The sequence below is a fragment of the Onychostoma macrolepis genome, chromosome 08 (genome assembly GCF_012432095.1).
Source record: "Onychostoma macrolepis isolate SWU-2019 chromosome 08, ASM1243209v1, whole genome shotgun sequence".
Taxonomy (NCBI): Eukaryota; Metazoa; Chordata; class Actinopteri; order Cypriniformes; family Cyprinidae; genus Onychostoma; species Onychostoma macrolepis.
The window spans coordinates 24285032-24311193 of NC_081162.1; the positions used below are offsets into that span (position 1 = coordinate 24285032).

Sequence of the window (26162 nt, forward strand, 5' to 3'; positions counted from 1 at the left end):
TGATGTAGGGGCTGTTTGACAATTTATTTTTAAGGTTTTCTGGCCCCGAGACTCAATTATTTTCTGCAATTCTCCAGCTGTGGTCCTTGGAGAGTCTTTAGCCACTTAAACTCTCCTTCTCGCCGTGCATCAGGACGATATAGACACACGTCCTCTTCCAGGCAGTTTCGTAACATTTTATGTTGATTGGAAATTCTTAATTATTGCCCTGATGGTGGAAATGGGAATTTTCACTGCTCTAGCTCTTTTCTTAAAGTCAATTATCTTTTGCTGCACATCAGAAATATATTCTTTGGTTTTTCTCATTGTGATGGATGATTAAGGGAATTTATTTTTATATTTCTGTGAAACAAGAAGCCATGGCTGGATAATTTCATGTTCATAATCACCATGGAGTGCTCAAAATTGTGAATATGAATAGGAATATACTTCAGAGATATTTTACTCTTTAGAATTTCTAGGGGTGCCAATAATTGTGTCCAACATGTATTTGAGAAAAACATTTATTTCATAATGAGATTTTACCCCATTTTAAATTCTTATTATCCAATGAAAGGTTAGGTTTTTGTGATTTAAAAAAATAAAAGATCAAAAGGATTAATAATGCAGGCTTATTTTCACAGCCTTCTTTGACCATATTTACCAAGGGTGCCAATAATTCTGACCACGACTGCATATATGGTCAAAGAAGGCTGTGAAAATAAACCTGCATTATTAATCCTTTTGATCTTTTATTTTATTTATTTATTTTTAATGTAATTTCATTCATTCATTCATTCATTTATTTCCTTCACATTTCATTTTCAGGGTTACGGTTGTCAGCATGTCCCATAACCCTGAAAATGAAATGTGGAAGAAATGAATGAATGAATGAATGAATGAAATTACATTAAATAAATAAATGGTTGAAAGAATGAATAAACAAATGAATGAATGAATATCATATTATAAATATATAATATAATAATACTGATGATAATAATAATATAATATAATATTTTATGCATTTATTTATGTATTTAATTATTAATGTATTTAAAAATGTATTTATACAGCTCAACATTTATTTAATGATTTAATTTTGCATAATTTGGCCCTCCATAGAATACATACCAGTATTCAGAAAATATTTATATTAGACAGACAGACAGATAGACAGATAGATACTGAATTTCTGAAAACTCGGAATTTCAGTATACACCCCATTCTGATAGACACTTAATACACTTACTTATTCCTTAAGCTAGGGTGGAACAACGCATATCTACATTGAGAAGCCTTTTTAATGATAAATCTGATCCTATTACAAACAACTGCAATTTAACGTAATTTCTTAAATAAATAATATGTCAAAAATATGTAACAGCTCAGCATGACATACAGTGGCTCACAGCATTCTGCATTAGACACTGCACTCCCACTGCCTCACCCCTGCGCATTCCGTCTGAATGGAACAGTCTGACTTGCTTGAACGGAATTCAGGTCAGCCCACTATGAGCCAGTTTAATTTATGAGGGGTGGACGGTCTCACTTCGTATCCAAATTTCATGACTGCAGGGACGCATAATCTACAGAATCAACCTAATCAGGAATATATCATAATAAAACGTAGATATATCTTAAAAACGTGTTATTTACACGAGAAATAGCTCAATGACATAATGACACGTTCCCCAACCTATCCAATGAGTGAGTGACTCCTGAATCTATTCGCAGCTGCTCTGTAGCTTCCATGATCCACTCCAGTCCGGATTTGGCAAGGAAAGGAACAGCTGCTGTAACGTTTTAGCAATTTCAGGAAAGAAGGAACCGTGGTGAGACATGCGGGGTGTAGAGGAGTTGCTCCAGCAGCATTGGAGACTGGACAAACAGCAGCAGCAGCAGGAGTAGAGGATCATGGCCGAGGACTATTGGGAGAGCGCGGCCGCTTTGGGATATTATTACTGCTGTTAAGATTACACGAGCAATACACACTCATTTACACAAGCACACACGGATCTCAACTCCACGGGTAAGAAAGCCATCCCGGATATTATCCTGTCCCACTCTGATATTTCATCTTAAAGTGGGAAAAGCATCATAATGGGACAGAAAAAGTAGATTTAGGCCGTTTTTGTGTGAGTTAATTCGCGCCGGACAGTCCGTGTGTGAAACCCTGCTTGGGTCGTTAGGGCTGTCTGAATGAAAACCGAGAGACTGTTTTATGATATATGCGAACGGACAACAGAAAAAGTAATATTAAGGAATAAAAAGAAAAAGGAATCATTATCGCATTCCTGTACAATGGCCGTTTAATGCTGGTCTTTAAAGCCAGCTAACTAGCTAACCTGGCTAGCGTGTTTATGTGTGGTTTACTGTGGATTAGTCAGCAGTCTGGCTGCAATCAGTGTTTAATTTAATTAATGTTACTTATTTATGGCTTGCCTGAATAATTGTCTTATCCTGAGGGAGTCTTGTGTTTTATTCAGTCATGTTGTGCTTTCTAATAATGTCATCTGAATTACCTCAGGTGCTTATACAATATGGGTTTAATGAAGTTGTATGTTCATTTTGAGCAGTTTTGTTTAACATATTAATAACATATACTATTAGAAAATAGTATAAAAGTTAATATTTAATTAAATGCCTTTTAGAGAGAGGAAACATTGTCAATGGCGTATTTTACGTTGGCATTGGCATCTTGTGATGACAGCGTGACGTCACTCATTCAAACCATGACGGGGTGTTATGTAAGTTACGTCATAGTTGTAAATACGTAGTATCGAATTCATGTTATCTAGGGGTAAAGCTGTACTTTAATCTATTTTTGGCATAAAAAGGCCATAATGATCCTTCCAGCTCACATAGATTTCCCAGCAGGTGAACTGAAGTTAAACTGGTGGAATGAGGAAGGAGGAAGAGCGAAACTTGTAGGAGATGCAGTAATGAGAAGGCTCCTTAAAGACTCAGTTCTGGTCAGATGGAGGAGTGTGGGTGCATGTTGAGGGGGTTGGTTTGTGGAATATTATCATTAGGTTGTGACAGATGGTTTAGGAGTCTTTAACTTTGCTTTCCTCACCTAAATAGACTTACACTGTTGTAGCATGCATAATTTCGGTGCTTTAGTTAACTGACATTCATCAACCTAAATTTAAGTGGTGGTTTCCATTGATTGCTTATTTAAGAGAATTAGGGAGAGCACTTGACCTTTGACTTCTGTGTTAGAAGTAATTGGCTTCGCTTTGAAGCAAGACTAGAATAATTCCAGAGGAACGTGCATTGCTCACAGAATTGGTCTTTAGTCATTTTTAAGGGTATTTTTAGTGACAGATGGGAAAAATTAACTGAAATCTGTGCATGCATGACCGATTTATATATTTTTTTAAAAAGTGACCACAAAGTGCCTCTTTGCCACACATTTACCAACAGCTTTTTCACACTTCGCACTTCTGTGTATTTTCTTTCGTTAAATTGCGTTATGTCATCAATGTTATATTGACCTGGTCTCTTGGTCTCAGTATTCTCATGAGTCATTGAAAAACCCATATTGGTCAAACATTATATTTTGCTTAAAAATGTATCCGCAAAATACCTTCATCCCATTTACCTGCTCATAATTTTCCAAAATATTTCTGGTACATCCCTTAATTTGCTTTTTAAGTGGTGGATTTGTACATGGCACATAGTTGACAATAAACTATTTCTTTGAGTAAGATAATAATAATAATTATAAAAATACCATAGTTAATATAACGTGTTATATTTAGTTAATATAATTATTTAATGATAATAAAAGATAAAATTAATATACATGAAATGCATTACAAAAAATGGAAATTAAAAGCTGTCAAGTTAAATCAAGTTAAATGCTAAAATAAAAATGTAATTTTGTTTTAGCTTTCTTTTAAAAATATTTAGGAAGCAACTGCCTTAACCCACTTTTTAATTATAATAAAAATAAAATTAATATACATAATGTATAATAAAAATGGAAATTAAAACAAAATAATAATAAAAGATGATAATACATATAATTCACAAGAAAAATAATTTGCTTGTTAAACGCTAAAATAAAAAAATATATAAAGTAAAATATAGCATTGAAAGTGTGTTCCATAGCTTTGAGGCAGAATTGACAGGCTACATCCTCGGTTTCCTTTCGACTGTTGTAATCGTCTTCGTTATTGCTGTATTTGAAAATCTAAGAGCCCATAATGCCTCAATGAATAACAGCGTCCAATTAGAAAGCAACCTACATGAGCTGACTGATTTTTCTAGTTCTGGCATGTGTCACCAGCATAATAATATTGATGAAGTGCTGCACTGTACGGACACCTTCTTCCGCTTTTCCGCCGCCACAGAGAAATGACAGCAACACAGACACGTTTGTGCTCAGAGGCTGGTTGATGTAGTGCTGTCTGGACCTGGTGTTCCAGAATCAGTCTCTATGAAGGTCACTCCCGTCGGGTGTCACCTTGTGTTTGGATGCATGTCAGTCTGGTTGGAGAGGGATGTTGGGGGCCTGTGGCCAGCATGGACCGGTGCTTTTTTTGTTTAACTCTCTTGCGTATGATCAAATGAAAGGTGTTTTACAGAAAACAGGCTGTTTTTTGCCACTTGGCTGGGTAGGTTTGTAAACTCATCCACATGGACGAAGACCAAGCTGTCACTGTCAGCCGTCCGAACCCCATGAAGCATTTATTGACCTATAGAGTGGATAAATGAGCCTCAGTCTACACCGTATCGATGCAGGTCAAAGAAACACCTTGGCTCTGAAACCGAACACTGCCAATCTGTTTGCAGGAGAGTTGAGATGCGGTTAGTCCTGTGTTAGCTAGCAGGGGCCCACAGAATGCTGTCCTGCATGCTGTTTTGATGGTCCACTGCTGCGGATTGTAATGAAAAGAGATAGAAAGAGTCTTAAAGAGTCATCAACCCTGATTAAGTAGCACTAAGACGATGCCGAGAGCTGAAAACGGCCCTTAACCCGGTGTAGACCGCTGCTGCTTTCCTCTGGGGCCGCAATCACTCACCAGGTCATGAATGAAGCCAGTGTGGAGTGAAAATGGTGGAGGGTAAACAGGTTAAGCTCATGTGTATATATAACCATGTCTTGTTTGTCTTTGATTACTAAACTGATTAGGGAATGACTCGATTCATCTTGGCACGGAGCAGCAGATTTCTCAGCCATTCAACCACATTGTACACGACTGATTGTTATTCAAAATGCAAATCGGGATGAATATTATGCAAAATGTCCTTTAACAGTCAGAGTTCCTCCTCTGAGCTGTTTGTCACATTGGTTTACTGTAAATAAGAGCAAAGGTTTGTGGATTTCCTGTTTGTCTGATTCAGGAGATCTGATTTGAGGCAACTTGGTTCATCTTAAATTTATGGCTGAGATAAATAAAAGACGCTTCAAATGCCTTGCGTTGATTGCCATTGGATCTGTCCCCATTTCTTTGCTTTTCTTTTCAACATCCGTAATTTTTCATCATCTTGGGTTTCAGGCATGTGTTTCCGCGCTTCCCCCTCAGGGGGGAAAGGAAACACCACTCTCGCTATTTCAAGCATTTCAACTATTCATAGTATTTTTAGTGTTAACCTTCCAACGGTTTGCCTTGGAGTTCTTTAAAACCCTTGTTATTGGATGTCTGTACAAGAAACAATTGTTAAAGATTTTCCTTTATCATCACTTGTTGTGTGATCCCAAACCTTATGCATTCTGCTTAATGTGCTTTTAAACCCCTCAAGATTGGATTTTACATTGATTTATCACCTTGAAGTACAGCTTTGAATGTATTTTCGTGTTTTAAATTGCTCTTTGACAAATTAAGGCTCAGTGCACTACTTCTGAGTGGTTTAGTGTAGATGTTCAGACAACTCCTATAAGCAGTATTTCTAAAGAACATGTGGTCTGTTACTTGTTTAACATGTTAAATCTCTCTTAGCGTAAACTATGATATCTATCTGCACAGGAAACAAGTGTTTGAAATCTTGTGCCTGAGTAGAATCCTGTCCTCAGGCAACTTGTTAGTGGGTCACATTAAGTCCAAGAACCCAAAGCTTGGATTTGCGGTCAAGATTGTTGCTCATCTTTGTGCCAAAGCATGTGATTAGTCCAAAGGAAAGGCAAAACCTTCTGGCATTTTGACTGTTCCTAAAGAGAGGACCCTGTGTTCCCTACAAGCACTGAGGATAACTTGTTTTTTTCTCTTTTAGGCAATGTGTTGAATGGAATAGTACCTCGGTATACATACTACTGTTTATTTTTTTTATATAATATGTATTATTTTCTAATTTTTAAATAATATTAATACTATTAAAATATAATATAAAATTTTAAATATACAATGTCAAATATATGAATTGTATTTATTTATTTATATGTAATTAGTATATTTGCATTTTGCCTGTTCCTAATAAGCCCCAGTCCCCCACACATTTGTATTTATTATATAATTTATATATATATATATATATATATATATATATATATATATATATATATATATATATATATATATATATGTACAATTTATTATTTATTGAAATATATATGTTCTTTAGGAACAGCCAAAATTGCATTATATTATATTATAATTCAGCCCATACCCTGCTAGCTAAACATATTGCTAAGCCTAGCATATACGATGCCTAAAGTGCCAGTATTTATTTGTGCTATTTATTATTTGTTGCTACCATTACTGCAAAAGCCTAACTGGAAAGGCTCTTTTAATTACACAGTATGAGTGAAGAAGTAGACCTTAATGGTTTATATCATGTCCAATTCTATTGTCATACTACAAATGGAAGGTCAGATCAAGTGCAGTGAATTGTGGTATCTCACTCACTGTGCTCTGGTTGTGTACTGCACATCTAGTAGGTCATCTGAGAGTTTTGTGCATACTGCAAAAAAGTACGAGTAATGCACAATTCTCAACAAACCCATAATCTCTCACTGTTTTCTCTGAATTTCACTGAACCGAGATGAATGTTCATGCTCAACTCTGTTCTGTGATCATTGACATGTGTTTAGTGCTTTCTCTCTGTACATACTCCAATTTAATGGATCTGGTGCAGTTATTACTCTGTTTGCGCCTCTCTGAGAGCCTCCCAGTTGGATTCTTTGCATTTCCGGCCTAAATACACTCGAATCTGCAGTGTCTGCAATCCTTTCAGCGCTTGATTTATAAATGAAAACAATCACACTTAGAATGATGAGTGTGAAAACACTGTTGCTAGTCATTACTTATGTGTGCAGTTACAGTTGGCTGTGTGATTTGTTTATTGTAGGTGTGATCTCTCACCGTGAACCACTTCCAGTTACTGTCTCTCACTTTGATGTCCATTCTGTAGAGCGCCATCCGCTCAAATAATGTTCAGTGCTTATGAAATAAACAAATTTGTCCTCTGAATCACCTCTCTGCTCCATGTTTGTCTTGACACATAATTTTAAGCTAATATTTATCCCAGAATATGTTAACACATTCCATTACAGTCTTAAGAGGACGGCGTCCTTGAAAATGCATGACTTTGCTGTGTCCAGTAATCACAGAGGATATCAAATGAATCAGGAAGCAGTGTGTAAAGTTCTGCTTGTGGATTTGTGTCTCTGACAGGGCGGTTGAACAGTGGCAGCCCCACCACCCCCTCATCTCGGCCCCCCATACCCCCACTGATGGACCGCATGAGGAAGATCAAACGGCAGCTGTCCCTGACGCTGCGAGGGGGTAACAGCGGGGACAAGACCTTGAGCGAGACCATCAGCTCTCAGGACACAGGAGCACACAGTGATTCCGGTACGGTAGCATTCACTTTCTTGCAATACAACGCGAAAGCCACACTTGATTTCTAGTGCAGAACTCGGCATACACCGGTTTACTGAACATGGATGCGACTGTATTTGACTGGTAAAGCATAGAAGAGTGCCCATTAGGGCTGCATGATTTGAATTTAATTTCTGTTTTTTTTTTTTTTAATAAAATTGCAATTGTAATTTTAAATGCGATTTTAAAAATGACAGCTTTGAAAATGTTTAATAAATACAAATTTATATTAATAATATAATATAATAATAATTCTTATTAATAATAAAAGTTTTCCTAAAAATAATAATAATAATTATTATTATTATTGCCATTATTATTAAATAAAAAATACTAAATAACTTGAATTTAAAAAAATCTATTGTAATAGTTCACTGTAAGTATAAAAAAATAGTATTTAAGGAAATGGTTTAATAATTGTTTTATTTTACAACTGTAAAATTACAATACTAATAATGGTAATCGCTGTCTTAATTTCTTTCTTTTTTTTTTCAAATTTTAAACCATCAAACTTTTATTTTGACCAATTAAACGCATGGAGCCCATAAAGGGATAGTTCAGCCAAAATGAAAATTCTATCATTTAATTACGCTCCACCTGTTAATAAAAAATAAGAGAAAAAAAAATATTTTGAATAATGTGGGTAACCAGACAATTGACGGTAGCCATTCACTTACATAGTATTATTTCTTTCCTCACTATGGAAGTCAATGGCTACCGTCAACTGTTAACGGAAGAAAGAAACTTGTGTGAGTTTGGAACAACCGAGTGTGTAAATGATGACAGAGCTCTTTTTGATAAGTGCTTCTCATTACAAGTATGTGAAGGTGGTTGGCGGATTGTTAAAGTGAACTAAACTCAACCAAGCTGCTCTGAGATGCTACAATCACATGCGTATAATGAGCCAATTGCGTGTAAGAATGCAGTGCCTATATTTATGTAATTAAATATCATTATTTGCTATTTGATAATCGCACTAAGCCATATGGCAGTTTCAGTTTTAATTTGATTAACCGTGCAGCTCTAGTGCCCATGGTGATTGCGTTATTATCTTATCAGTAAACCTGCATGGAATCTGCATCTGCAGAATTCCACAGAACTCAAATGCTTGTCATGCATAAAATTCTTTTCTTGCTTGGTTGTTTAATAAAAATGTAGGATATAATGCTACATTTAACACAATTTATCATGTTTAACTCCATTCTGCCATAATCCACAAGTACAATTAATGCAGAAATTGTACAAACTTGGCCGCCTTATCTGTTTAATGGTGACTAATCAAAGTTAGTGTGAGTAAGCATATCTAACAAAACATTACAACATAATTATGTTTCATCTCTGGGTCATCCCAGTCATTCCTTCCCGATATTGGGACGTGCATGAAAACTCTGTGGCATGTAATATTTCAGACGCTCATAACCAGAGTGTACGTGTTTGTGTTTGTGTGTGTGTGTGTGTGTGTGTGAGAGCATTCTTACCGGAGGGGATAAAAACAGCTCAAATTCAGCGCCATCTGTACAATCTGTTCCAGGGTTTTTATATAATGGCAGCCAGAAAGTTGCCAGAATTGTTGCAAATGGCTAGACTTCAAAAAGAGCATTTAGTCTGTCAACAGACCACTTTAAGTGCCGTAATTCTCAGCATGTTGCGTGTAAAAGATGTAGTTTTAGTTAAATTGCTAATTTCCTCTTTAAGTTTAACGGTTAATGTGAGATCTGTGGCTTTTACTTCAGCTGCTGTAAATTTGGAACAGAGTAGCTATGAATTCTAATACAGTGAGTTTACAGCAGTGTTTCCTGTCACTGTTCAGTGGAGGTGCTGTATTTGAATCTATGGAAAGAAATGACATTTTACCTGAATTGTGAGCTTGCCGACTGAATTGCGATAAGACAAAGACAAAAAAAGTGCATTTTCTATTGTGTTTTCTTTGCGGACAGCATGCAACAGAAAATGAAATTCATTTTATGACCAAATGATGTTTATATAACAGTGTATATGTCAAAGCAGTTTTGTTATAAATGTTGTTTAAGGTAATTCTAAAAAAAAAAAAGAAAAAAAAAAGAACACTAACAAGAATTAGTGTTTTGTTTAGAAAAACAGATTTACAGGCATAAAATCTCTCTTAAAGGGATACTTCACCCTAAAATAAAAGTTCTGTCATTAATTTTCTCACCTTATATGCCTTTTGGTCTGCTGTGGAACACAAGGAAAGATATTTTGAGAAAATTGTGAGTTTTTTTTCATTTTAGTGGAAGTTCTCCATAAATATTTGGAGCAACAATATGGTTGGTAAATAGTGGCATAATTATCATTTTTGGGTGAACTATCCCTTTAAGGAAGCGTTAATGGCAACTTGCAACTGCATTTGCTACTTGCTTAACCTCCATAATTAGATGTATTTTAAATTCAGCAGGAAATTATGTATGTTATTTTGTCCATCGGAATTTGATTCGATGAGGTTATTATGTCTTCAGAAAATAGAAGTCATTGTAGGTGGAGAATGTGCTATATTTCAAAGAATTCTGAAAACGAATTTGTATCTATGAGTAGCTTGCATTTCAAAAGCAAGTAATTGGGGTTGATGTTAACTTTTAAAAGTCCCGATACTCTCTAGAAACAAGTACAAAGCTCAAGGCTGTGCTTTAATCCATGTGGTTTCAAGAAAGTCTTTCAGCCATTCGTCATTGAATGCATATACATTCACCTCTGCCTCCCTTCGCGTTGCCTGCCAGTGTGATACAGGTATGCAGCATTAAAGCATTGCATTAAAACATCGAAATGAGTTTTAAAGCCAGTCTATCCGTTATACTCAAGGACTGGCTATGGCTCTGTGTGCGTTGAGCTAAGCTACTGTCTCCTGCCTGCTGTTACCCCCTCTGACCAATCAGCATGTGTCTTCTAGCATGGCTTCCCATCTCGAGCTAACTGCACTGACAGATCCTGCTCATCTCAGATCCGACAGTTTCAACGAAACAGCTTCAGTTTGACATCTATCTTCATAACCGTTTCACCCAAGTCGATAATATATATGTACATGTTATATATTCTAAGTACCATATGCAAATACATCATCATATTGAGTCCGCAAACCCATCTCATTCTTTTGTAGTGTGTTTTGGCATTTCTCCAAACCCTGCACAAATTTGAAATGCATTTGGCTTTCATATGCTGATGAATCGATGCCCTTGTGTGTCGTTTTAATCGCCGCCACAGTGCAGAGCATCATTAGAAACAATTACCGGCAGCGAGAAAATGAATTTATCAGTGTCGTTGCTTAATAATTGTGGCCCTTGTACGTCATTTACTAACACTGAAGATGTTCCTTGTAAATTTATCTTTTTATTTTTTAAATAACAGTTTTGGAAAAATGATTGCATGCTCTAAAATTTGACTCTTTCTGTTTTTAATTTAATATTTCCTCTTTTTTTTTTTTTCCTTCTCGTCCTGTGACCCCCAAACCTTGTTTTTCTCCTTTTTCCTTCTCTGTTAATCACAAACACTTGCTACCCAACATTACCATTTCATCCGAACCATATCACTCATTCCCAACCACTTCTTCTTTTCTTTTTACCTCCATAATACACTGTTCATCTTTATTTACCCCTTTTCCTTTCACTTCTGCTCCGTTTTCTTTTCCCTATCCATAACGCTCAATTCCATTATGTGTCCCGCCACATTTACATTCTCCTTCCCGGCTCCTTCTCTGCCCTTCCCCCCCTTCTCCTCGTCCTCATTTCCTCTGTGTGTCGCCCTCCTCCCCTCTCCTCCCTCCCAGAGGCCATGCCAGTTGGCGGCAGTGGTGGTCTGCGGGGTTCAGTGAGAGGTTCGGGGAGTTCCTTCAGCATGCACTCCCTTCTGCAGTCCTACAGCAGCGCCCTGCGCAGACCACGCAGCCTGGGCCGCAGTCTCAGCTCCTATCTCAACCACACCACGCGCCTCGGTACATTCACACGCACGTACACGCATGCACACAGAGGACGAGAGTGTGATGTGTGTGAGGTTGCACAGTAGGGATGGGAATCGCAAGGAATTTGAACAGTTTTGTTTTCCGATTTCGTGTTCCTTATCTCTTCAGTTAATGATTGTTATTGCATTCACTTCCCTTGAAGGCCTGTTGTCAAACAATGAGAGAATTTTTGCAGAACAGTAATGACAAAGCAACTTCTGTCTTTATTTGTCTTAAAGGAATAGTTCACCCAAAAATGAAATTCCTGTCCTCATTTACTCACCCTCAAGTTGTACCAAACCTGTATGAATTTCCGTTTTGACTTTAATTGACATTAATTGGACAAAAAGATCAGTCTTTAGTGACCAGGAACTGTTTGGTTACCTACATTCTTCAAAATATCATCTTTTGTGTTCAGCAGAAGAAAGAAATCCATACAGGTTTGGAATAACATGAGTAAATGATGACAGAATTTAAATTTTTGGATGAACTATTCCTTTAAACCCATAGTCATGGGATTAGGAGGGATAAAGACAGCAAAGGTACAATAATATTTTTCTAGAACTGTATACGAGTTTTTGATTGTGCAATTGCTTCTGATTTTGTTATTACTGTTCTGCTGAAATGATCTCATACATTTATCGGCTGCAAAACAGCATATGTATCCTGAAAAGGTGCATTTAAAGGTGAAATTTTAATTGCAAAAAGCAGTGGACTGCTTGCTTAAATTAAATGTTGAATTTAAAAAAAAATGTGCTCATGTTTCTTTCTTTTTTTTAGGACTTCCGTCCACATCGATGTAAAAATGCAGAAGTTTCGAGACTCTTAGAGAAACCGAACATCATAAAATTATTTTATTACGTTTTCTTTAGAAAAAGAAACCAGTTCTTGATTCCCAACCTTGCTGAACAACTGGACTCTCGTGAAATGCAGCGTAGACGCATACACTGTTACAGTGGTTCTCAATTGGTGGATTGCAACCCAGGGAAAAATGGTGTTAAATGTAAATGATAAAATGCAGCTAACCGTATAATTATGCATAAGTAGGAGAGCAAAATAAGTCTGCTTATCAAGAGAAGGAGAAAGACACATTTCCCATATCTTTTGTTGTTAAAGGACATGCATCCAATCAGACAATACGGTATTTTCATATTTTTACCAATGTCACTTGGTAGAAGATAACCTATAGCACCTTTCAAACAAATCCGATGCAGTTGGTGTAAACAAGCAATTGACGCAAAATATAAGCAATGATATTAACACGAAGAAATGTTGATAAAGCAAAATAGAATAGAATAGAAATAAATCGTAATGATTTAAATAATCATGAATCATGGGATTATAAATCATAGCACTGATTATAAGACACTACATAAAAGGCAGACTAAATAAGTGGGTTTTCATGCCCTAATTCTGAAAGTATGAATAAAATCCATGCAAGGTAAAACATAATACAACCTAAACCACATTATTTATGGTCTGCCAAGAGCATAAAACTATTGTAAATTCAAGAGAAATGTGAAAAATGTTCCTATTCAGTTGTTGTTATTCAGTTTGCATTTCAGTATTTGATTTATTAGGACATTTTTGTTTAATTTTGTGCTACTCGTGATTCTGGTTTGCCTGGGTCGCTTCTTAATGTCTAATGTAAAATTTGCATCCTGAAGCAAAATCAGTTGAGAACCACTGCACTATTATACACGGATAGACAGGCTGTGTGTGTGTGTGTGTGTGTGTGTGTGTGTGGAGTGAGAGGGGGTGGGAGGTTGTATTACGGTTTAATGGGGGGGATGGGACAGTGAGTGAATAAATGAGAGTGGAAGATAATGACTTCTATTTTTTTTCCTTTTGTGTGGGTACGAGACGGATCTCCTTTCAGAGCAGCTAAGTAGTTCCTCAGCTGTAGTGTGGTATGAATCTCAGAGTCATATAAATGCATCAGAGACAGACAGATAAATGTGCAAGAGATGCATTTGGAGAGTATTGCAGGCTCATAGATGATACATCATCATTACATTGGTTTTAAAATAAAATAATGAAGTGGTGGAAAGACGTTTAGAAACATCAGATTTGATTTATTCAATACATTTTACCAGTATCATCTGAATCGTGACGTCGGCAAAGCATGCCAATGTTTGTTTGTGTGTGTGGTTGTCTGTAAATGCAGAAATCGTCCATGAGGATGTAAAAATGGGTTCAGATGGAGAAAGCGATCAGGCTTCGGCCACTTCCTCTGATGAGGTGCACAGCCCCGTCCGAGTTCGTCTGAGAAACAACCCCGGTCGCAAAATTTCCAACGAGGTATGTTCACGTTTCTGACCATGCTTTACTTTTTTCTAGTCAGTATTTTTAGAGTGGGATACTGAATAATACATGACGTGTTTGGTAATAAAAACATGCAATTTTCCATGGCTTAGCTTTGTTTTTGTTTTGTTTGCTTGAATTAAACCGTGTACCACATAATAACCATTAGCTTGTTTGTTGCTATTGAAGGTACTACATCAGTTGCGTGTGACTAATGGTGCATTGTGGGTACTGAAAATGCTCCACGGCATGGTACCCATCAGTTAGATGACTAGCCTGCGGGCCAGATGGGTTATTACTGTTACTGAGTGTAACGAAACCTTTAGGCCTTAACTAATAATGGCCCCCTCCCTCCTCCTCCTTCCCTCTCAGGACATAAACAAACGTCTGTCTCTGCCTGCTGATATCAGGCTTCCTGATGGCTACCTGGAGAAATTCAGCCTCAACAGCCCCCTGTTTGACAAACCGCTCAGCCGGAGATTACGCAGAGTATCGCTGGTAATGCCTCTCCGTTGGTTTTCTTTCTGTAAACCTCTTTCCTTTTTTCAGCTTCTGCTTGTGCCCAATTTTCTGCTCAAATCCAATTTGTGAGGTTGTTCACCTTTTCAGTGCGGCCCATGTCATATTAGTCTAAAATATTTCATAACATCATTTAATATGATAGACTGTATCCATACATAATCATACAAAGTGAATCCAGTTATAAATGAAAGATAGAAATAGAAATGACCAGACTGTATATACAAGATGTAGAACATAAAATAATTTACCAATATTATTACATTATTTTTATTGTATTATTATTATTATTATTATTATTATAATAATTATTGTCATTAAAGTTTTATTTAAATTTTTTTTTTTCGATTACTCCTGAGTTTGCCATAAATATAGCCCTTGATCCTGGTGTAAAATCAAATAAAGATATTTATTTTATTTATTTAACACATTTTAATTTGGACTTGCACTTTTAGACTCATGCCCTCCATTTTCTGTCTTTGTTTTCTTTTGCCACCAGTTCTTTTGCTCGATCTTTCATTCTCTGTCACTCTCTCTCTTTGAGTGTCTTTTCTCTTCTCCTTGACTTGTCTTGTTTGTTCAGGGTCACATTGTCAGTGCTTTGAAATCATTGTGAACGCACAGACAAGACAAACTTTCACGGCATGTCTCGCTGCTAAAACCTTCTCAAAATATTAGTGTCGCACAGTGTCACAGGATAATGAGTGAGCCACACAAAGAAATGGCCAGGTCATATTTCACCCCAGAAATAAAAAGGAACACACAAACTCTATTTTTCAAAATAAAACTGAAGCCTAGTTTTATTATTCATTATAGAATTATTAGTTTTTTAAATTTATTTATACATTTTATTTTACATTATAACATTGTTATTCATGAAAATTAAGCACGTAAAGATATAAGCACATATTAAGCACATATAGACAGCAATACAAAATACAAACTAAATCAATAAATTAAATTCATTACAAAAAAGATAAGGAATTTAGTCATATGGATTTTTTTCCCCACATTAAGTTTGAAAGGGAAATAACTTTAATTTATCTGTAAATAAAGTCGCAATGCAAAATAGAGTCCTGAATAAGTCATATTGGGGCGAGATATGTTCTGAACAGTATTCTTGACAAAATGTAAAAATCATGTTTTTAATTCATTATTATGCTAGACCACGAGTTCAGCTGCCCTTGATATGACACATAAACCCAGACCGTGATGTTTATTCAGTGCTGTTGACACACGCTTGATCTGTAATGCGTTTAAACACTTCATTTGTTACACTTCAGTTGTTCCCTATTTATTTTGGGGAGGGATATTTTAGCTCATGTTGTCTATGTGTGTTATATAAACCTCTACGACCAGCCCAGCCCAGTCCAGCCCAGCCCAGCCCAGCCCAGCCGTCTGAAATGGGAGCATTCTAATGAGTTCACATGAATGCCTTTGAAATTTTCTGCCCTGTATCCCCGTGTTGTTTTAGTGATGCTTTTTAGGACCATGTTGTGACATAGTTTTTGTCTTTGTGTGTTTGCAGTCTGAGATTGGATTTGGGAAGTTGGAGACGTATGTAAAACTGGATAAACTAGGAGAGGTAACTTCACAGTCAGTTTATCATAGTAACTCTGTTCCAAAACAGCATTTTAATGCACCATAGTCACGTTACTGTGCATCTTTTTCTCTCTCAGGGCACCTACGCTACAGTATATAAAGGCCGCAGTAAGTTGACGGATAACCTGGTGGCTCTGAAGGAGATCCGTTTGGAGCACGAGGAAGGAGCTCCGTGCACTGCCATTAGAGAAGGTGAGTTACAAGCATGCCGTAGTGGATCAGCACTAAAATTAGATCACCAAACTACTGCCCCAAATTTCCCACATGCTTGCGCAGTAGGCTTGGGCGGTAATACGGTAATATGGTATACCGCGGGATCTAAAAATAGCAACGGTATCAGTTTCAATACCGTTATACCGTCATAAAAAACAATGCACTTATATAGGAGACGAGGATATATATTAAATATAATTTATTTAATGCCTAAAAATGCGTATGCTTGGTTGTCATCACGTGACAGCGTGGAGGAGAAAGAGAGAGAGGGGGAAAGATGGCGAGTCGCGCACCAAGTGACCTGGTCTCGAAAAAGAACACAACTTCTGCAGTTTGGCAGTATTTCGGGTTTCGACCGAACGAGAAGGGAGAGGCGGTAAATACGGACGAGGCAATTTGCAAATTGTGCAACAAAAAGGTGACCGCGAGAGATGGAAATACCTCGAACCTAAGGTCGCATATACGAAACCACCATCCACTCACACTGCTGCGAGGATGGACCTGAGTTCACTCAGTGCAGCCAACATGATCTCACAGAATTCCGTGTAATGCTCACGGACTTAATTAACCCCCGAATCTGTGGTGGCATCACGGAATCGCCGAAAATTCCGTGATGGGCTCACAGAAGTGATACCAATGTAAGTCACTGACAGGCATCAGCCGTGCTCCACGCACGGAAACCCTTAGCATCAATATGCCGACGCGATACTGGGAAATTTATCGTCATCATTATTGTTCAGAACTGGGTAGGTTTAGGGTAGGGGTGGGGTCAGGTACTCCAGTGAATGTATAACTGCATCGGAGTCTCTCTTTTTACGTGGTCCGATGCAGCGCTGGTGTTGAACCAGTGAATCCGTGCGTGGACCACGGCTGGTGCCTTGTGAGCCCAGCACGGAATTTTCGGCGATTCCGTGATGTCACCACAGATTCGGAGGTTAATTAAGTCCGTGAACATTACACGGAATTCTGTGAGATCAGGTTGGTGCAACAGTTTCAACGCCTCCCGATGCAGGACCAACATCTAGGTCCACCGACAGCCGCTTTGCAATACTTTTTATAATATGGATGTTTATGTTAATTTAATTCTGTTTGACTGTTGTATTTGCACTTTTTTCTAAACTGCTATTTGTTGCTAATAAAAGTTGTTAATATTGTTGTGCATGTTATTGTTTCAGTATTAGTGTTTGGTATTCAGTTTCTGAACGGTTTAGGCACAAGCCAACAGTTTGGTGACACTGTCTGAGCCTTATGTCATAATTTTTTTATTATTCACGGTAATACCGTATACCGAGGTAAAATAGGGAGGAGGTTTGACGGTATCAGAATTTGGAAACCGCCCAAGCCTATTGCGCAGTGACAGAAATTTGTACTTTTATATGTAGGATGTTCTAAACTAGCCAGTGAAACTCTAAATGCACTATCGACGGCTTTTGTTACATGGTATTTCAGCTGGGTAAAAGGGTTTTATAATATGGGAAGGAGAGCTTATTTGCAACCGTAATTAAGGTCATTTACACATCACGTCAGTCTCAAAGGTACAGAAGCAAAAGTCTGTTTAAGGTTGATTTTGTGTAGGAAAAAAAAAATTTTTTGCAGTAATGTTTGCTTCAGGCTAACTTTGTCTAGCTTGTCGTTCGTCCTTGTCATTTAGTGAATATTCATAAAGGTGTGTGAAGCACCAGAGGTTATGTGTTTGAGGAATAATCTGTTGCTTTCTGTGCCCCTCTAGTGTCTCTGCTGAAGGACCTGAAACACGCCAATATTGTGACTCTTCATGACATCATCCACACTCAGAAGTCTCTTACGCTCGTGTTCGAGTACTTGGTGAGTCACTCACATGTGTAGTATTTCACTGCACTCTGTACACTTTTTAACTGTACTTATGATCTCACACACACACAGTCATCTACACACCAGCGTTGGAGAAGCTATTTGGAAACCGTAGCTTGCCAAGTTGCATGCCGCTCATAATTTGAAGTAGTTAGAGTACAGTCAAATTTCTCTCGTCCAAACAAACGTAGTTAATTCAATTGAAATGATTTATGGATGGCATATCTGTCTACATAATAGCTTAAAATTAAATTATAGAGCAGATTTATCTGGCACAAAAACAAGGATCTTAAAATGACAACAATGTCATAGCTAAATGAAAAACTAAAAATAGTTAAATTCAGAATTAAAATAAATCAATCTAAATAAATAAATATTTTTGTTTACAAGCATTGTCATGTAACAATTAACCAACATCAGAGAACATGTGAATGTGTTGTTAATTGTTCATTTAAAAAATTAGTTTACACAAGTTTCAAAAGTTACACAAGTTTCATATAATATAAGTTCTGTTTATTCATCTATTACTTTAATGACTTCCTTTATCTCCTAGGATAAAGACCTGAAACAGTACCTAGATGACTGTGGAAACAGCATTCATATGCACAATGTCAAGGTAAGGCCTCTTTGACAAATGTCTTTCATTTCTGTTTCTCATAATCGTTCTGCTGCACTTGGCAATCATAGACGGTGTTCTTATTATTCACATGTGTGTTTTTTTTTTTTTTTTTCCATCTCAGCTGTTCCTGTTTCAGCTGTTGCGAGGTCTGAACTACTGTCACAGACGTAAAGTTCTTCACCGAGACCTCAAACCTCAAAATCTCCTGATCAACGACCGCGGGGAGCTAAAGCTGGCTGACTTTGGTCTGTAACATACAAACCTGCTGTAACTAACTCATCCTTGCTCTTACTGTGTTCTCATGGTGTGGGTGGTGTTAATGAAAACCAGCTGCCCACTTACCTACTCGAAAACTTAACCTCAGGTTGCTCCAGTTGCTTTGTCTCTGTAATCATTGTACTGTTGCTTTAGCTAAAAGCACCTAGTGTACTAAACGTCTGATAGGGCTTAAGTGGATGTGTAATATCTTGTAAAGCTCTACTAAGCTTTCTGAAATTGGTCAAACTCCTTTTAAATAATTATTTTTTTGTTTGGTCTTCAGGTCTTGCACGAGCAAAATCGATTCCCACCAAGACCTACTCCAATGAGGTGGTGACGCTTTGGTACCGCCCCCCTGACATCCTGCTGGGCAGCACCGACTATTCCACTCAGATTGACATGTGGTGAGCATCCACCTGATAATTTATCTTACTTGGTTTATTTGTGGTGTCAGTGTTATTTTAGTATTTTGATACACCATTATAGTATTTATTAATAATTTTAGTAATTTTAAGCGCTTTTTTTATTTCTATTTAGCTTTAATTTATTTCTTGTTTTAGTTTTAATACTTCTACTAAAACTTTATTTCAGTTAGTTGCCAAGGTAACATTTCTGGGCCCGTATTCACAAAACATTTTATCTTACCACTAAGAGTTCTCCTAAATAGCAGTAAACGTTTTTAGATAAGAGTTTTCTCTTAAAACCTATTCACAAAGCTGCTGAGACAAACTCTTACTAAGGAACAGAGAGAAGTCTTAAGCTCAGAGTAAGGGGACGGGGTTGACCTCGTTGCTATGGATGATGTCAGCATGCTTACTAACTATGCACAAAGTGATTGGCTGATAGGGGAGGAGTCTCAGTCAGAGATTTATTCATAGAAATGGGTTGAAAAAAAAAAAAAAAAGTTTGAAAAATAAAAATGTTGCCACATTCAAATAAACATTTTTAAAATGCAAGTGTCATATGATCAGAGTAGAATAATCATGGCTGATAGTAAGACATGCAAACATAAAAGAAAACCATGCTGGACACAAGAACACCTGTTACTTGCCCGACTGGTTAATGAAGTAAGTACATTTTATTTATAGAGCACATTTAAACCCAGCTTACATGGACCAAAGTGCTGTACAAAACAATCATAAAATTCAGTAAAATATAAAATAAAACAGAATTTTTTTATATAATCAAAGGAAAATTTGGAGTTGGGATAACCTCCAAAACCAAAGGCGATACCCTTTTAAAAGTTCATTATTGTCAAATGTTTGTAAAATGTTTAAGTTACGATGCAGATTGCCGCCAACAGCCATTTTAGGATAGTTTGTGACTTAAGAGTCCTCTTCACTACTCCTAACGTTTCCCAGATTTAGGAGCTAGTTTTAGCGCTAAAATGCTTTGTGAAATACTCTTAGAGCAAAAATTTAGGAGTCCTAAATTTAGGACTTACACGCCCATTATTTTTACGATTTTCTCCTAAATCGGCGAGTTATGAGCTACTTTTAGCCTTAAGATGTTTTGTGAATATGAGCCCTGGCTTCCATCCAAGTATTTTAAAATCAAGTTTTTCATCTAATGTTTATAATGTTTTTTATTTAAGCTTTATTTCAATTACTGAAAATGATTTTTAACTTTCCTAGTTTTAGTTAACAACACTGATTATCAGTTTTGAAAGTTTTTTTATTTTTTATTTTTATAAAATTATTTTTTGATTTTATGATTAAATTTTTTTTAATGGAAAATTCAAGCTTTCTTCAGGTTTTTTTTAAAAATATTGTTATTGCTGCCATGTTACAGCATGCATTCTTGCCTTCAAAAACAGCTAGATGTAGTGCAGCAGATGTCAAAGACACAGTTTTGAACTTCTTTTAACTTGACACAACCTCTGAAGAACAAGACATGATGCAATGGCCAAAGGCATCCATCTAACACATGACGTACATGGTGGCAATAGCAAAATGAATTTTCCATATAAAAAACCAAAAAACAATGAACTAACTGGCAAGTAACTGAAATAAATTTAAGCTGAAGTACTAAAATTACTAAAACTGCAACTGAAATAAAAATGAATTAAAGCTAAACAGAACTGTGAAAATGACAAGCACATAACAAAATGATCAAGACTATAATTGTAATGAAAATTCAATTTTTCTCTGTACCAAACACTTCTACCTTGTTAATTCAGTTCAGACTGCAAGCTCACATCTCTGTAAAATTATTTCTTATACCATGGTGTTTTGGATTCAAATAGTGAGCTAATAATCGGACTCTTGTTTCTACTGTGGTAAAATCAGAGCACACTCTTCTTATGTCATAGCTTCTGTGGGGGTGAACTTGAATTGAGTTTTAATGACTCTCATTGCAGGGGTGTTGGCTGTATCTTCTATGAGATGTCTACAGGTCGACCCTTGTTCCCGGGCTCCACGGTGGAGGAGGAGCTGCACTTTATCTTCAAACTGCTCGGTACTGTTCTCTCACCCACTCTCTCCTCCTCTCACACTCTGCTCTCTCTGGCTCTAGATCTGACAGTTTGTCTCCGTGTGTGTCACTGTGATATTTATAAACCCTCCTGCGTCTTTACATAGGTACGCCCACAGAGGAGACCTGGCCCGGAATAACCTCCAACGAGGAATTCATCTCCTATAACTACCCCCGGTACCGCGCCGACTGTCTCCACAACCACACTCCACGGTAACGACAGCTGTCCTCTGGGCCTGATGCCTGAAACGATCATCGTTCCTGCTGTAAAAAAAAACCACACGCTGTTGGAGGTCATTTACTGAAGTTGCATTTTTTTTTTTTTTTTTTTTTCTTGCAGATTGGACAATGATGGAGTTGAACTTCTGTCGAAACTGCTGCAGGTGATTTGTGTATTATTTAGTCAACTAAAGTCACGTTTACTTATATAGCACTTAATACAGACTGTTTCAAAGCAGCTTCACAGGTAAAAATAACAGAAGCAATGTTTTAAGCTTCAAATATGAGACAAATTCTGCTCTAAAGTTAACATTGTTAGGCTACCATTGTAATTTCATGTTGAATTATAAAAATGTGTGAGTGTTTTGTTAACTTGCCTTATACTATAGTTCAAAGGTTTTCGGTTGTGGAATGTTTTTTTAAGAGAAATGTTTATTTTATCAAAATACAGTAAAAATGCTAATATTATGAAATATTTTTACTATTTCAAATAACTGTTTTCCATTTGAATATATGTTAAAATGTCATTTATTCCTGTGATGCAAAGCTGAATTTTCAGCATCATTATTCCATTCTTCATTGTCACATGATCCTTCAGAAATCATGCTAATATTCTGATTTGAAACATTTATTATAATTATCAATGTTGAAAACAGTTGTGCTGCTTAATATTTTTGTGGAAAGCATTTTTTTAAAGAATCTTTGATGATATAAAATTCAAGAGAACAGATTTATTTGAACTGGAAATCTCTTGTAACAATGTCTTATAAACGTCTTTCACGTTCACTTTTGATCCATTTAATGTATCCGTGCCAAAAAAATAAAAATAAATTTAAATACTTTTTCTTTCTTTCTTAATTTCATACTGCCCTAAACTTTTGAATAATAGTGTATAATAATATTGTGTTTTTTAGTCAGTTGTTTAGTTATTTAGCGTTTTGCATATGTGCTTGACTAACACTGAACTTTGTCTTAGTTTGAGGGGAAGAAACGGATCGCAGCAGAGGAAGCCATGAGACACCCATACTTCCACTGCCTGGGAGAGAGAATTCTCACACTGCCAGACAGTGAGTTCACGTACACGCGCGCACACACACACACACATCTCCTTCCACTAAGGAGATTTATGATGGTGCCAGATAACAGATTCATGTGCACACACACACCTCACACTGACAGATAGAATTATTAAAGTGCCAGACAGAAGTCTCACACATACACACACTTTACTTTGAGAGACCTTTAATTCCACCGAGCCGCTATGAGCTATTCTGTATTTGTACTGAATCAAGTCGGTGTGTGCTGAAATAAGCTTGCACAGATTTTGACTCTTAATGTTATATATCAGCCCTAGTTTTAGTTCAGCGTGTTAATATAACTGTCCAATTTCTCCCTGCCAGCTACATCAATATTTGCACTTCAAGAAGTTCAACTGGAGAAGGAGCCTGGAATGAGGACGAATTCCCTGTCAGAATCGGGTAAAACCACAAAACGCAAATGTTGGATGAATGATGATTCATGATGATAGTTTTGAGCTTCATCCATCAGTGTACCGTGTGTTTCTGTCCTCTCTGTATATGGCAGCATGTCAACTGGCGTTACTCTCAAACAGTCAGAATTTTTATAGTCTTGTGAAAATCTTGCCGACATTTATCTCAGTCTGGCCAAGAACCATCCAGACAAGGGCTATAAATTGACCAACTGTGTTTTTTGTGTGACATTTGAATGTAATTCTGGAGGATAAATCTGAAATCAGACAAAAGAATATTTGCTAAAGAATATTTACTTTCTGTCTCAAACAAAACACCATTAGCATTACTATTTTTGTTACAACTACCGAGTAGTTCTTCATAGCACTTTAGCAGCTGTATTTTTATTTTCTCGCAGACTGACACTACTAGTTACATGTTTGGACACACCTACTTGTTCATTATTTTTACTGTCAACATTTTACAATAACAGTAAATTCATTACAAAAGAAGTAACACCAACTGAAGAATGGGAATGAAGGTGTTCAAATGTATCCACCTATCCACTATTTTTGCCGTAAGAGTTGGCGTGGCCATTTGTAAATTTAATGTGTCTGGCTTCCGGGGTCATTCGCTTCCAGCTATTTTTAGCTGTACAAAACAGCTCGTTTTGCTGCTTGATATTGCAAATTGGTGTGTCTCTTCACATCCCGATAGCAATCATTAAAGGGGTCATATGACATTGCTAAAAAGAACATTATTTTGTGTATTTGGTGTAAAAAACCTATATAACCTCATAACCTGTGTACCCCGACTCCCACAAATTGCATAAAGCCAGCCAGTTCTTGCTATATTTTTGTATGCAGTATACATTAGATGATTCGACTGAGGCAGAGTCTATAATTTATATGACTTGGCTGAGCACACTGATCCCATACCATCATCTCAGCCATATTCCTCCCGGATATTATTCATGTTCATCAAATGAGAGGTGAACTCTATTGCACATCATGACACGGCTCATTTTGTGTGCTCTCTCATTCTTCTCGCATTGCTCGTCTTCTCTCCTGATAGTTGTCTTCTCACCATGCTGTGGTCGGAGATGTTGATTTACTCATCTTTCTCTCTCTCTTCATATCCCTCATTCTTTCTTTTTTGCTTAATGTATCCTTCATCTCTGACTGCATCACATTGGTTTGGTTTACACCTGGTATTAAGATCTCCAAAATGGATTTCAATAACACATTTAAACAGGATCTCTTTCTCTTTCTTCTTAACATCCATCCTTTTCTCTTTATTCTCTATCTGCAATTCTAAGTTTGTTTCTCATATAGGCTTTTTGCGATGATGCCGTTGCGTTAGAAATTCTCATGAGGAAGTTCTTGTTAAGCACCATGTATTATGCAGCTCATTCACTGCTAACTTTGTTTTCTGCTCTTGTCTTTCCCACGGTCTCTCTGTCTCTTTTCTCTCCCTGCCTATGTGTATGTGCTGCTTTGTTTTTTTTTTTTTTGATTTACACCACTGCTTCACTGCGCTTCAGAGCTTTTGCAAAGATGTCTAAGGTTCCGGCATACCTTAGGTACATATTTGTCACCCTCCGCTCAAGGCAGGAGGTCACAAACAACAAAACAATATTTCTTCCCTTGAGTTTCCTGTTCATCTGTACTGTCCAGTTGTACCCTACAGGAATTGATCACATCTGAATCACTCCTCAGTCATTTCAAAAAGACATTTCTCTCTTAACAGAGTGCATAGGTAGACTTTAAGATGTAATGGACTCATGCACTGCTTGAAATTAGAAATACATTAGCTTCCATCACTGAAGTAAATAAGAACACACAGACAATGCATTGCACCAGCAGATTACATCAATACATTAACACACTCATCTGTCACGTTTTTCCTTTTCTGTGTATGGTATGATAAGCTCATTACAATTAAAATGTGCCCAGACTTCCACTGCCCGTTTCGGCAATCCGCATGATGTGCATGTCAAAACCGGGGTTGCCATGTTGGTTTTCAGCAAATGGTTAAAACATTTGCAAAATGAGGGAATTTCCTGTTCATTGTTGATTGTAAAATAAACTAAAACCCAGAATGTTTTGGTGATCTAAAAATATTGGTAATTAATGGGCTGAAGTTACATAATTCAGCTGAGAAACATTTAATGAGACATTCATCCTCATTAAGCGTCTATGTTCATAAGCTGGTTCTCCTGTGAAAAAACTCATCATCTTCCACTCAGACCTCATATGTATTCAGTTCACGAATTGATGAAGCTGTCAGGCCAGAGCTTATAATTATTCAGCGTTTATACAGAGCACTAAAGTCAGTGCTAAATATGAATATTAATCCATGCTCTCAAAGTCTTAGTATTGAAATCACTGATGAAATGCCAAAGGCTGGTGCCGTCCGATTGAAATTGTTCCACCTGTGTATAATAATACATTACGGTCGAAAAGATTGTTTTTATTGTAAGGGAAATTAATACTTTTATTGTGCAAGGATGCATTAAATTGATTTAAAGTCACAGTAGAGACATTTATAATGTTACAAAAGATTTCTATTTAATTTATTCAAGAATATTGAAAAAAAAATGTATCCCGGTTTTCACAAAAATATTAAGCAGCTATTTTCAACACTGAAAATAATAAGAAATGTTACTTATGCACCAAATCAGTTCAGAATGATTTCCGAATGATCATGTGATACTGAAGACTGGAGGAATGATGCTGAATTGAATTTTAAAATATGTTCAAATAGAAAACATTTATTTTAAACTGTAATAATATTTCACAATATACTGTTAAATGAATAAGATAAGAGACTTGATTATGAGTAGTTTACTCATTATTTCATTAGGCAGACTGAAAACAGACACTGATGTCTGTCTACTACAT

The 26162-nt window shown here is 36.7% G+C and overlaps 1 protein-coding gene across 2 annotated transcripts in view; it reads left to right on the top strand.

Moving 5' to 3' along the window:
* The first annotated feature begins 1556 nt into the window (after positions 1-1556).
* cdk16 (cyclin dependent kinase 16) overlaps positions 1557-26162 on the top strand; it is a 29737-nt gene continuing 5131 nt past the window's right edge. The window contains exons 1-16 of one of the 2 annotated variants that reach the window (XM_058784378.1): positions 1557-2011; positions 7602-7781; positions 11584-11748; positions 13922-14055; positions 14431-14556; positions 16106-16162; positions 16257-16371; positions 18122-18216; positions 18776-18838; positions 18963-19086; positions 19383-19503; positions 21459-21556; positions 21679-21784; positions 21912-21954; positions 22767-22857; positions 23191-23268. In XM_058784378.1, the coding sequence (XP_058640361.1) occupies positions 7661-7781; positions 11584-11748; positions 13922-14055; positions 14431-14556; positions 16106-16162; positions 16257-16371; positions 18122-18216; positions 18776-18838; positions 18963-19086; positions 19383-19503; positions 21459-21556; positions 21679-21784; positions 21912-21954; positions 22767-22857; positions 23191-23268 (1537 nt within the window). In that variant the 5' untranslated portion in view covers positions 1557-2011; positions 7602-7660. The remainder of the gene's footprint in view (positions 2012-7601; positions 7782-11583; positions 11749-13921; positions 14056-14430; positions 14557-16105; positions 16163-16256; positions 16372-18121; positions 18217-18775; positions 18839-18962; positions 19087-19382; positions 19504-21458; positions 21557-21678; positions 21785-21911; positions 21955-22766; positions 22858-23190; positions 23269-26162) is intronic. The other variant, XM_058784379.1, reaches the window with a different exon arrangement.